This window comes from Myodes glareolus, chromosome 23 (assembly GCF_982192425.1).
Source record: "Myodes glareolus chromosome 23, mMyoGla1.1, whole genome shotgun sequence".
In the NCBI taxonomy this organism is placed as follows: Eukaryota; Metazoa; Chordata; class Mammalia; order Rodentia; family Cricetidae; genus Myodes; species Myodes glareolus.
The window spans coordinates 6,928,075-6,941,587 of record NC_142048.1 but is presented as its reverse complement, the minus strand read 5'-3'; the positions used below and the strand labels follow the sequence as shown (position 1 = coordinate 6,941,587).

Here is a 13,513-nt window from a genome sequence, read left to right as displayed (position 1 = left end):
ATACCTCACCATCTTCAACCTCGTCCTTTCCCTCTCGGCTGCTATCTGCTACTGGTTCTAAAGCTCACGGCACCAAGGGTCGCTTTCCTCCACTCAAGTCTCCCTCACTCAGAGTTTTGTCACTCTGCTTAAACAACTTATTAGGTCTTTAAGTCTGACAACTGGCTTTGTCCTTTATTAACTCTCAAACAGCTGGGACCTTCTGTGCACAGAAGAGGTACACCATACACACAGGCTGATGAAGTCTGAGGATGGGGCCCCGATTAGTCCCCAGTTGGAGAAGCCAGGTTCAAAATGACTCCTTTCCCAGAATCAACACCTACCACCCATCATGGCTTAGAAAGCTGGGGTCTGAGCAGCAGGCCCAGCAAACCCCTAGCTACACATGGGTATGAAGGTACCCTTTGCCTGTTCCTCTAACCTTTATAGCTCATATATCCTTCCAAACTGTGCCATGCCCTGGTCCCCTCGTCCTCCATCCTGGTTCTCCCACAATATCACAAATTGCCTTTTCCACTATTCATTCCCTCTGCCCCTCCCGCATGGGTCTTTTCCCTCTCCTCCTCCTCTCCCTCACTACCCTGTCCCTTACCCTTCTCCCCTTGCAACAATCCCTGTCTTATCTTCTCCCTTATTCCCCTCCCATCCATCCCTTTTCCTCTCTTTCTCTTTTTTTCTTTCTTCCTCCCTCCCCCTCCCTCAGTCTCTTTTTCCTTCCTCATGGCCTCCCTCCTCCTCCTCCCTTCTCTTCCTCTTTTCTTTTTTTTCTTTTTCCTTTTTGTTATGGGGCTAGAACCTTATAGCCCACACATATTAAGAAATCATTGCTCCGCTGAGCTACACCCTAGAGTCTCACAACATCTTAAGGTAGAAGTTAAGTCAAGTGTCTCCATGTAAGGGGAGGAGCTGGGTCCTGTCTCAACTTCACGGGTCAAGCTTTACACAAGCCCGTGGGAGGCCTGCCTGGATGGAAATGGGGGAGAGGTGGGTGGGGAGGGGTGTGTAGGGAGGTGGGTGGATGGGAAAGGGGAGGGGATTGGAGAAGAGGAGGGAAGGAAAACTGGTTGGTATACAAAATAAATGGAAAAAATGTAGTTTAAATAAAAAAGGAATAATGAAAGCTCCTTTTAAAAAGTTCGGTGAGAACTAACTTACCTCAAATAAGGATACTAAAATTGCCAGTCACAAAATCGCACCCGAAAGCCATTCTTAACAATTTCTCAGTCTTCTTACAAAATACAGGCCCTGCACGGGTTCCCTGTTTTCCAGTTTCTTAAAGGCCAATGGAACTGCCCTCTGCAAGGGTGTTAGAACTGCGGAGTTGCTTCTCTGATACTAAGGCCCTTCCCTACCCCTCCCGTGTCAGAGGTAGGACAGCCACATATGTGCAGAGCCCCGAACAAAGTAAAAACGCAGGATCTCAAATAACTGTGCAACAGCAGTGTATTCTTCTCTGGGATTGAGGGTCTGAATGGGGTGCCCAGAAGTTGGATTCCTGCCCACTAGAAAGAAACCAAAGCTACTTTCCTTTTTGACACCATTGCAGGAGGAATTTACCCCGCCACGTGCAGCTCTGAGCCGCTGACCAACATTTAAGCCTCTTATCTCCCATTCAAGAATGTGTATCATTTAGTCCTTCATGTACTAAATTAAAGCATCAGCAAACAAATGAGATTTGACAGCAGTAGAGGGGAGATAAGTGAGCAAGAGAGTGGCCCGGTGCCTTACAGGCCTGTTTTTAAGACCACTAAAAACCAGTAAAAAAGACTTACTGGTTGGTAAGGAGAGACCAACCAGTGCTGCTATTCCAGCAGAACCGATATCAAGAGTTCTGGGCCTTCAGTTTTTTGTTTTGTTTTGGTTTGGTTTTTTTGCTTTTTTTTTTTTAGACACTGGCTTAGGATGCTAAGGTCTCCCTTGAGACCTTCCAGACTTTTATGTTTTCCACAGTTCTCCCCAACCCCCCACCCCCATCCCCGCTCCCTGGTATATCACCATACCCTAAAAATAAGTCAAGGGTAACCCAGGGTGCAGAATCCCCATTATTCCCTATTTCTGCAACTGGATCCCCAGATGTGCAGCAATTCATTAGAAGATATCGTATCATTTTTACCCCATCACCAAGTGGCTAACAAGAGGCATGTCCCTGACATGAATGCTGAGCCTCTTTCCTTCCCGGTGTCGTCCTTGGCATATTGCTTCTCATAGGTTGCTAAACTCCAGACTGGAGTTGCATTGTACTTGACAAAGCCAGCTTGAACAAACTGATCACAGTGTCCTGTAGATGTCACATAGTGACAAACAACCAGTGGATCTCAAAAACTCCAAAGCTCCCCAGAGTCTTGATTGTAACGGACAGGAGGTCAGGACTGACCGAACAACTTGCTACAGGGTTATAGAGCAACCTCCAAATTACCTGGTTTGAAAATATATCTCAGGGCATCTCTCTCCTAGTCAGTTTTGCAGCTATGAGAGAATCCCTGAAGCAGGACAGTTTGTGGTGCGGGAGAATTGTCTGTATTCTGTCAATCATATTTTAATAAAACGCTGATTGGTCAGGCAGGCAGTATAGGCGGGAAAGCCAGACAGGACGTAGGGGTGGAGCAAAGAGACTGGGAGTATTCTGGGACACAGGAAGCCCTCAGCCACTCCTGCGCAGACCACTGAAGAGGCAACATGTAACTTGCCCAGCTGAGAAAGGTACGGAGCCATTATGGCTAACATAGATGAGAATAATGGGTTAATATAAGTTATAAGAGTTAATAAGAAGCCTGACCTAATGGGCCAATCAGTTTATAACCTTATGGAATCCTGTGTGTGATTTTCTCTTTGGGGCATGCCGACTGTGGGGTATCAGGCAGGACAGATACCCCAACAAGCCGGCCCTCGTACTACAAGTTTGTAAAGGGTAGGATGAACTTCTTCACAGTGGGGGACCCCCCTAAGCTCAGGCTCATTGTCTGTGCAGCCCTGCATCCTCTACAGAGGATGCTGTGCAAGAAGCCTTTTTTTGTAAAGGCTTCAGTCATATTCATGAGGCTTTAATCTGTGAATGCTCAAGCCCTCAAGACTGACACACTGTCACCATCTGAATTTTTGGAGGGGCACGTTCAAATTGCAGCCCCCTCAAAGCCTTTCTGACAGTCAGAGTTTGACTCCATCGCACCCTAATTTGAGCCTTTCGGCGTGGGAACTCTCTTGCCATGCCACTAAGCCTGCAGTAGCTACAGGAAGGAGAGTGTCACAGGCGAGTGACAGAACAGCCGTACTGTGAGAACAGACACTAAGAGCGCATGTAGGGGTCCCACTGTCACTTATTTGGATTGCAGAAGATTTAGGAAGGTAAATTGCTTTGTGAAACGATGTCAAACATATCCATGACTCTCTTAAGGAAATGTGAAATCAAAGACACATGTCAATGGTATGCCCGTGTGTATATCTCCTTCTGACAGAATAAGTACTAAAATGTAAAGGAACAAGAAGACGAACAGTTAGACATTCTGAGGCAGAGGCTTGATGTTCGCTTCTTATCCCAAATGCTGCAAAAAAGTAATGCTATTAAATGAGAATCCAACAAAAACGTCAGTGCCTACGAGATACCCTGAACACAGAGATAACTTCTGCTCCCCTTAGATTTAAGAGAGAAATAATAAGCCCTGTACACAATAAACTATGTAGGCAGAAGTGTGATGTTCTCCTTCTGCCAGCTTTACAGAAGTACAGAGCTGTCACAGCAACCCCAGATGGCCTAAGTGTTAAACCTCAATCCATCCTGCATGGCTTGATGATTTCTTTAAGTACTGTTACTGTATGAATGGGAAATGTCCCCATGGCCTCATTTGTCTGAACACTTAGTCCCCAGTGAAAGGTGCCATCTTTGGAAGGTTGTGGAGCCTTTAGGAGGCAGAGTCAGGCTGGAAGCAGGGGGTCTTTGGGGAAGGGCCTTAAGACTCTACAGCCCCAGCCTACTTCCCACGTGCTCACAAGCTCCGTGCTTCTTGTCCACTAGCATGTGAGCTGAGAGCATCCGCCTGTCGTGAATCTGCCTCCCACCATGCTCCTTTCTCCAGGGTAAGCTATATTCTCTAAAACTTGTAAGCCAATTTGCAAGTTGCTTCTTGTAAAGAATCTGGTCATAGCAACAGAAGAAACTAGTATAGCCACCAGGAGCCCCATCCTGGCCTTGCTAGTTCAGCTGCAGGCAGATTTGCTGACTTCATTTAAAATCCCCTGAGCACACAAAACACTCCTGTTTAACTTAATTTTCCATGATTTTTGCTAAATGACTCTAACTTTGGACCACCAAAGTCTTATACATCAGACAAAATCATTTTCTCTCCAGTTATGTTTAGAAATGCAAATAAGTTGTTTAAAATATATTACTCCCAGTGAAGTCCTTATTACTGCTCAAACTCAGTGTAGAGAACAGATCTCAAGGGGACTTTTCCCCATTTGCTTTTTTTATTTTGAATAGGTGTAGATGAAGGAAAAGTGAGCCAGGATGGAGAAGATCAGGTATAATTCAGTTCACGCACCTCTCTGCAACAAGAACCACAATCGACAACTCCCGCCCATTCCTGCAGTGACAGGAATGGCACTCAGTTCTGAGGCAACGCTCTTCTCAATTTCTTCCTTGTGTTCAACTTCAAGTCTACTTCCTGCATCTTCCTCTGACTTGTAGACTCCTCCCAAATGCCTCACTTCCTGTGACCAACAATGACGGCCCCCATATTGCTTCGCTATGGATAACAATTTAAAAATTAAATAACCTGAGCTCTTTGTGACCATCAGTTACACACAAATATACTTAAAGAGTATTGTCTTCATTGATATAGCCCATGAGAATAACTGTCTAGACTTATATCAAATTCAGAAGCTACATGTGAATTGATCGCCCCTGGACTAGCATTTGTGTTTTATACATGGACCCAACACCATGGACCTCTAACGGATAGCCAGCCAGGTATCAGAGCAAACAAACCTGGGTTAGTGCCCCTGCTGACTGAGAAAGACTGCCTTTACATAGCAAGACCAGATAAAGAAAGGCAGATGGAGATTTCAAAAACGAAGGCAGATTGAAAATCAAAAGGGCAAGCTTTCCAGGCTGCAGGCATTGATTTGTAATCAAGCTCTTTTCAGATTACTTTGTACGTGGGCAGCAATCTATAGCATACTCAAGGGAGCGTGGCAGAACAGTGGTTTCTTTAAAATGATGTTTAATGTTCCCCCCCGAGGGTCAGCGAGTAAAATAATACATGTAGAGGCAGCTCATTAGCTATGAAGCATCAGCAAATGTGATGCTGCCTCATCCCAACCTGAACTCTTCCTGAATGCCAGCATGTGCTTGTTAGCAGACTTGTTTGTGGCTAGAGATGCGCTGTCTTTTTTGTATCTCAGATACATGAATTGCAAAAATCCTCTCAGCAAAAGATGGATCACGTAAATGATTTCTTTGAGTGGCTCTAAGTATATGACAAATGGTTCTATGTTAAAATTTCATGGAGTTATGGCTCAAATATAAAATTTTTAAAAATCACAAGTTAGCCAAGTGCATAAAGAAAGCAAAAAAAAATAGCAGAGGGGTATGTATGTGTGTATGTATGTGTGCAAGCACCTTCATGGGTGCTCTTGTGTGTGTAGCTGCATGTATGCATGCATGCAGAAGCCAGGGTCTTCCATGGGCCTGGAATGTACCAAGCAGTCTCGGCCAGCTGGCTAGTGAGTCTCAGTGATATTCCTGTCTCTTCCTCCCTAGAACTGGGATTACAGGTGCGCACTGCCGTAGAACTGGGATTACAGGTGTGCACTGTCACACCTGGCTTTGTGTGTGGTGGTGGGGGGCGGGTCCTGAAGGATTGAACTTGGCTCCTTACACTTCCACTGCAAATACTTGACCATTTTGGCTGTCACCCCTGCCTGGGAGAAGTTCTGACTGATGAGAAACTGTCTTTCCTGGGGGCAATGGCACGGTTTCCTGACAGAAAAGGTGACAGGTAAGAAGACACAGCTCTGTTTCTGGCCATGTTGAAGAAGATCCTATCCAAAGGTCAAGCAATGGAACTATACGCCCTCAACAACTTAGCTCAATTTAGTAGAAGTTTCAGAACCAGTGATAATGCGAGAATAAGATACCAACGAGTCTTCCAAGTAGGTAAGGAGAATGTCTCCTAAAGAATCAGACACAGACACAGTCGGTCCCAGACCGACTTGCACCCTTGAAAAGAGTGAACCACTCCTCCCATTTCCATCAGCTATGACCATCTACACGCGACACTGCAGTTAGGGATGTGCACTCGAGGCTCAGTCTTTTCGGGTTCAAATCCTGCCTTTGTCTCCTGGGATCTGTAGCACCTGGCTTGCCCTTATCTCCTAACGGGTTCTGCTGAACACACGGAGTACACGCAACATGTTCCCAACAGGGTCTGCCCATGTGAATGCTTTGCTCTGTGCATTCTTCTGGGTCTCATAGCACAGCCCAGTTCCTAGAAGTGTCTAGGGTAAAAGACACAATGAAATTACTCGTATCTTCTATTAGGGTTTGAGAGTTTTATATCTATGTTTTGTTTTATCTCTGCACACGAGAGTTTGCATGTGGAGACCAGAGGATGAGAATGGGTGTCTTCCTCGATTGTTCGCCACCTGATTTTTTCATACAAGATCTTTTACTAAAACTATGAGCTGCCTTTCTGGGTGTGGAGAATCTGAACCTTTCTTGAATGCTTTCCAGACAAGCGCTTTACTTTCCAAAGCATGAAGTTTTACCTTCTTCTAACACAGAACAGCTAACTGTATTTAGTGCGGTTTCCAAGAGAAAGAGGGGAGAAGAAAAAGCATCTGAAAAAGCAAACTGGTGTCTCCCTCATAAAACTCACCACCAGTCATCCTGGAGACAAAATGTTTTCTCTATCCCCGCTCTGCATCCCCAGAATCTCAAAGCATGCCAACCTTCTATGAAGTCCGCAGCCGTGTAAGGACGCTGGTGTGGGCTGCTCTCCACGGGGCTGTTCAGACTCTCCAGGGCCGATTCGACCGCTTCCACCAACTCATCGCGCTTGTCCTTCCTCACTGGCTTCTCCTCAGGGTGGCGGGTCAGGCCAGTCTCCAGCTGGTACACTTTCTGCAGGGTGAAGCTATCGAAAGGCACGGCAGCATACTCGGTGGCCAGCTTGACACCTGCATGGACCTCAGCCTTGTCCACCTGCCCGCGCAGGAAGGCCAGCAGGTCAGCCTGAGCTTTGGGTGCAGGATCCCAGCCTGAGCGCAGGCCGGTGGCATCGCTGGCCTGGTCCTGCCCGCTGCGGAGCTGCTCACTGCGTGCCTGCAGTTCATCCTTGAGCTGTGCGATCTGTCGCTTAAGGCTGTTCACGTAGTTGCGATGCTGTTCCTCACGCTCTTGCAGCACAGCTTGGTAGCCATCTTTGCCCGTGGGGCCATTGGCCCGTGGCAGTCCTAGCTGCTCCTGGTCGCCTTTTGGGGTGCAGGCTAACATGTAGAGGACAGAGATGGCACAGCAGAGCAGAACCAGCAGAATCACCACCCGAGAAATCCACCCCAGCAGCCCACGACGGACCATCGTCACTCAGCTGCAGGCCATGCGTCCAGCGTGAGCAGCATCCCAGGGCGCCGGGAAGGCCCCGCACAAGGGCTTTCCTGGTTAGACCACAGTGCCTCTGAAGTCCCCTGGACCAATTTCATCCATTTCCTTCTAGAAGGTGGTCTGCCTTAGGAAGTCAACCATTACGTAAGACTGCTCTCCTGCTTCCAAAAGATCTTCTAGGCAGAAACAATCAATTAAGTGGCGCCTCCAAGTTCTTTCATTTGCTCCCATCATAGCCTTCCTGCTGTGCCGAAGACGAGGGGATCCTGAGGAGACACAGAAGACAGGGACCTTTAGTGTTTCCATTCACAATGGAACTTCCAGTCAAGACCTCTTTCCACCTCATCCAAAGTATATAGGTATACAAAATAATCACCCAAATCAAATATTTAGCTATCACAAACTATACATTTATTTTAAAGCAATTCATTTATATTCATATAATTTCAACATTTATGGCCGAGTAAGCAAATGTGCATATTAATGAGGGGGATGTGGTTACCTGACATAATTCAACCGCGGCTGAATATCTGATCCTGCAGGATGGCAACGCACCTTCATCATTTTGCAGAACTGATCAGTATTTTGATTCTGTAATCACTGATGCTAAGAAAAGCACTTTACATAAATATGTAATGAAAAACAGTAGCCGTCCATTTAAAGATTTTTTCAGAAATTATTGAAAACGTTGCCCTGATCCCAAGTCAACATTTGCTTAGCTATTATTTCTGAAGCCCTAGGGGAAAGCTCACATAGAAATTATTTAAACCAATTATTTCAACACAATCAAATCCAAGTTACACTAACTTGATACATTCTGAGGAACAACAGAAGGAAAATATTGTAAGTCTTTTTCTACTATAATCAAGCCATTATGTGTCCACAGAGTGGAAACTTTTGCATGCGCAATAAATACACTGCCATTCACAGCATCACTCTGGGCTGAGGTGTTCACTGTTGGTGTGTGGTGGAACAGGCCATGAGGTGCAAAGTGCATGTGTTTTATCTTGAGAATCAAAGCTTCCACAAAGTCTCCCTGTGCAGCTTGGGTGAGTACTGCAAGAAACCCACGGATTCACTGGGCATTTGATTTCTAAGTAATTTTGGTCACCACATGTTCACAAACCTTACAGTTGTTGAGATTTTCATGAGCCCCACACTCAGTTACATGAAGTGTCTTAAGACACCGAGGGCTTGTTCACTACGACAATCAATAGCCAATTGATTGACTATTTACGGAAGATTTATGGAAATTGTTTATGGCAGATATTAAGTGTAAGCATGTTTGTAAATCAAAACATAAATATGCAAACAAAATGTACTGATGATAACACAGCTGGAAGGATCTGCGGCAGCTGTCCAACCAAACTGCACAACCATTCCTGCATCCCTTATCACAGAGAGGGATGGGTTAGGAGAACAGAGATGAGATGCTGTCTTGTCAGGACTCAGATGCGTGGCATGGCTCTTCAGCCCAAATGAGAACTTCTGTGTCTTGCTTAGTTAGTGGCAAAATTCCTAGAATGACTGTACCCAACACCCAATCCTTGTAATAGAGGAGGAGCAAGCCAGGCACACCATCTCCATGTGCGCAAGGCCCCCCTTTCTCCTTCTCTCTCAGACAACATCTCTTGACGTGCTAGTTTTGAAGTGCTCTCTTTTTGTAAATCATCTTCAACATCATAACCATAAATTAATTAATGAATCAATAAAAATAGATGAAACGAATCTTTTGATTAGGGATATTTTTATAAAGCCTTCCTGTGTGTATCTTTACACACCAGCTCCCCTAAATCAAGGAGGGCCTGCACTTTGCCATTTTATGAAAATGGCATTTTAAATAATCCCTATAATAATGAAATTATTTTTATAGTATCCATGCTCAACCTTAGAAATCTAGGGTCTTGGCCACATCCTTTCCTAGTGTTGTGTCCCAGTCTTGATGGGAAGAAAGAGTCCAGACAAACTGCGCCTCCAGATCCCTGGTGGGGACAGGAGGCTCCAAGTCAGTCTCTGCACGCAGAACATGGCACTGATCCAGGCTCACTGTTGCGAATGCATCATGCACCTGCTCCTTTTGATGTTCACACCTAGAAGGTCCTCTCCCACTGCCCAGGAGAGAAGCCTCTTACGAATGTCCCCACTCCACCAAAATTGTTGATTTCTCCACTTTCTGTAAGAGTTTACTATATAATGTTTTCTCTCTGATATATTCTCCAGTGTTTCTCTGGACCCAAGGAGTCTCTCAGCTCTAATTTAGAACAATGCATAGTTATTCGTACCAGGTTTAAAGGGTAGGCTTGCCCTTGAAAGCCTTTTATGTCCGATGAAAATCTTGGGATTTGTATAATTACTATAATTCTGTGATTAAAGCCATCTTGGTTTTGATGTTCAGGCACCTTGCTGTTTTTAATGAAATCTCTCAGACAAGCTCATTATAGCCAAGTATTAAATTATCAGTGAGGACATGTTATCACATTATTTTGCCATTTAAAAGACTTTTATTTTAAATATGTTGTCATTACAGGCAAAATAAGAAAATCAAAAAACAAAGAAATGGAACATCCAACACAATTTATTGTGCTGTGAAAACTAAAGAGATGCAATCATGCTAACAAATTTTAATGGAATAAATGTTACATTTGCATAATGGATTGAAGCCATGTTGGTTTAACTGGAGTAACTCATTAAGACTACAGTTAGGAAAATTAAAACTAGGGCAGTGGTGATGCATGCCTTTAATTCTAGCATGATGGAGGCAGAGGCAGGCAGATCTCTGAGTTTGACTCCAGCATAGTATATGGTGAGTTCAAGGACAGCCAGGGTTATGTAGAGAGACCCTGTCTCAAACAACAACAAAAAAGATTAGCAGAAAATTAAAACTGCAGGCTACGTGTTATACTCATAAGTCCTTTGCTGACAAGTACTGGAGGTTGTGGTGACTCAGTGAGTAAAAACACCTTTCTCCAAGTCTTGTCCTGATTTTGATGCCTAGGACCCATATGGTAGAATGAGAAAACCAACTTTCATATATATGTGTGTGTGTGTGTGTGTGTGTGTGTGTGTGTGTGTGTGTATGTATAAATGTATGTGTATATATATACATGCACACACAAATAAACTATGTTTTAAAGTCTAGTTACTGAGGCTTTGGAAATTCATTAGGTTACTTGAACTCCATTCATCAGAGAAAAAGAGGAAAAAAACGGCAATAAAACCAAGATATTTTATGAAACAAAAGACTTTTTCAGTTTTCATCAACAGGCAAAGTAACAGGTTTAGCTGCAGTATTTTCATCCATGCTTGACTGATTTCCCCCCAGTCATTCATCTTGCCAACTTCCAGCTCCTCTCCCCGCTGTGGCTCCCAGTGTTCCCTCTCTATTAACACACATGTGCCCCATCACCAGTGTCCCCTCCAGTAACACACACATGTTCCCCAGCACCACTGTCCTTTTCAGTAACACACAAGTGCTCATCACCAGTGGCCTCTCCAGTAACACACATGTCCTCCATCACCAGTGTCCCCTCCAGTAACACACGTGTTCCCCATCACCAGTGTCCCCTCCAGTAACACACATGTGTCCCATCACCAGTGTCCTCTCCAGTAACACACATGTGCTTCTTCCTCCTCTCTACCTTCATCGAACCTCTTTACATGGCTACACTACCAAAATTAATGTACAGATTCAATTTCTATCAAAGTTCAAATGATATTCCTCATGGAATTAGTGTGGGGGAGGGGAAAATCCTAAACTTCATATGGGAACAGAGAGATCACAGATGGCCAAAGAATCCTATGCAAAAGAATGGTGCCAGAGTTATCGGAACATGTGACTTCAAACTACAGTACAGAGCCATCATGACAGCCACAGCATGATGCTGTCATAAGCACAGACATACAGGCCATGGAACGTAAATTGGACCCAGAAATGAGCCCTCATAGCTATGGATACCAAATTTTTGACAAAATTGTCACTGGACACACCCATCCTATTTAATAAATGATGCTTCAAACACCAGATACTGACATGAAGAAGAAAGATGGTATCAATATGGTATCTCTCACCCAGAAAAAAATTAAACATGGACATTAAATTAAAATGAACAAGCATTAAATTAAAACTTGGAATGCTGAAATCACTAGAAATAAACATAGAAAACAAAACACAGGCATAGGCAAAAAACTTCCTGGATACAATCCTAAAAACACAAAAATAACTGTCCAGAATTGACAACTATTATTATATGAACTAGGGGACCTCACAGCAAAGGAACTTCTCAGCAGAGCGAACAGACTATAGAACAGAAGAACAGACATTTAGAAAGAAAAAACAGGATGCCAAAAACTGCTACCAAAGAACTGGAAATGTTTTTCTTTGTAAAATGCAGACAATGCAACAGAAACAGCATTCTGCATCCTTTAACAGACAAGATTTCCTAAGGTTTCCAGAAATCTAATCTGTAATCAAACACAGTAACCAGTGATAGTGCAGAGGCTGAAAGGCAGCCGTTTGGTTGCTGCAGTCAGGAAACACTAATCCTTCGTGATCTTGCTTCTGTGGATAACAGACATTTTACCTAGCCCACAGTATGCCATTCTTAGAGCGGGTGTCGTTTTCCCAGCTTTGCCCCCTCAGAGGACACTTCAGTAACACAGATGAACCGGTGGGGCCATGGAGGCACAACACAGTCTCTGGTCTTGGCAGAGGAGTTGGAGAATTAGAGTTAATGGGCATCGGGTGTTTACTGTCTTGCAGATGAGAAGTACAGTGCAATTACCAGGCACTACTACACACTCAACATGACAGTAAAAATATAGCTTTATGAGATCACAGTCACACTGTGCTATTGTTTTAAAAACTTAGACAAGGAACTCAGATTTTCAGCCTTGCTAAGTCTCTCACGAAATCTACGGGACAGCTAGGGAATGTGGAGGAAGAAGACAACCCTGTTATTACATGATTTGTGATGCTTGGTTGAAAAGAAGTGGGTACATGAGTTTCATAATTGTCAGAAATCCTAGCATTTGTCAGACTTCCTGTCACTTCTATTTTTATGGACTCATCCTCACTGATGGCTTTACCGAATGCTGTCTCATTCCTGGCTGGCCCCTAAGGATCAGTCTGTGATCATGTGCCATATCTTGCCACTGTATTTACCAGTTGGACTGAAGGACACATGCATCCCAATGCCATTCTTGCAAGCTCTGAGAGTGGTACCATGTTGGGCCGAGGCTTCTCCATAGTCTCCTGGGAAGACCAAGCCTGTTGAATGGGGCCAGGGCCTTCCCACTCAGTCTTCTCAGGGCAGGTGGGGCTCTATCCCTTCATATTAGAATAACCCTAAGGAGCTTGAGAGCTACAATACCTGGCTAGGAGTGCCTAAGGAACTGGAAGCTCGTCCTAAGCTTTGAAGACAGGCATTCTGAAGGACGTAATATGTCGAGGAATCTAGTGATAGAATGAATCTCACCAGATTTCAAAAAGAAGGCGGACGGCAGTCCTGACAACCCACCCAGACCAAGGAACATCTATCTGGAAACTTCCCCTGACCTCTGACGAACACAGTGGTGATCCAACAACATTGACTTCAGCTCTTCCACTGAGGATTTTCTCTCTATATGAAAAGACAGACAATGCATCCCCCAAAAAATCATACGCAAGAGTCTGGGCAGATGACTGAGTTGGGAAAGCACCTATCGGAAGGCATAGAGATCTGAGTCTGATTCCCGGGCCTCAAGTAAAAAGCACTGGGGTGGGGGGCAGAAACAGGCAGATCTCTGGGACTTGATGGCCAGCCAGCCCAGTCTAATTCATGAGTCTTGGGTCCAGTGAGGGACCTTGTATCACAAAGGTGGATGTATGACTCCTGACATTCAAGGTTGCTGGCTTTCTTATAACCCAACACAGACACA

The 13,513-nt window shown here is 44.6% G+C and overlaps 1 protein-coding gene across 11 annotated transcripts in view; it reads right to left on the bottom strand.

Annotated features, from left to right (window-relative positions):
- Positions 1-13,513, bottom strand: part of Csgalnact1 (chondroitin sulfate N-acetylgalactosaminyltransferase 1) — a 316,687-nt gene that overhangs the window by 83,431 nt on the left and 219,743 nt on the right. For all 11 annotated transcript variants that reach the window (XM_087901164.1, XM_087901160.1, XM_087901163.1 and 8 more), the window contains one exon: positions 6,946-7,863. In XM_087901164.1, the coding sequence (XP_087757290.1) occupies positions 6,946-7,573 (628 nt within the window). In that variant the 5' untranslated portion in view covers positions 7,574-7,863. The remainder of the gene's footprint in view (positions 1-6,945; positions 7,864-13,513) is intronic.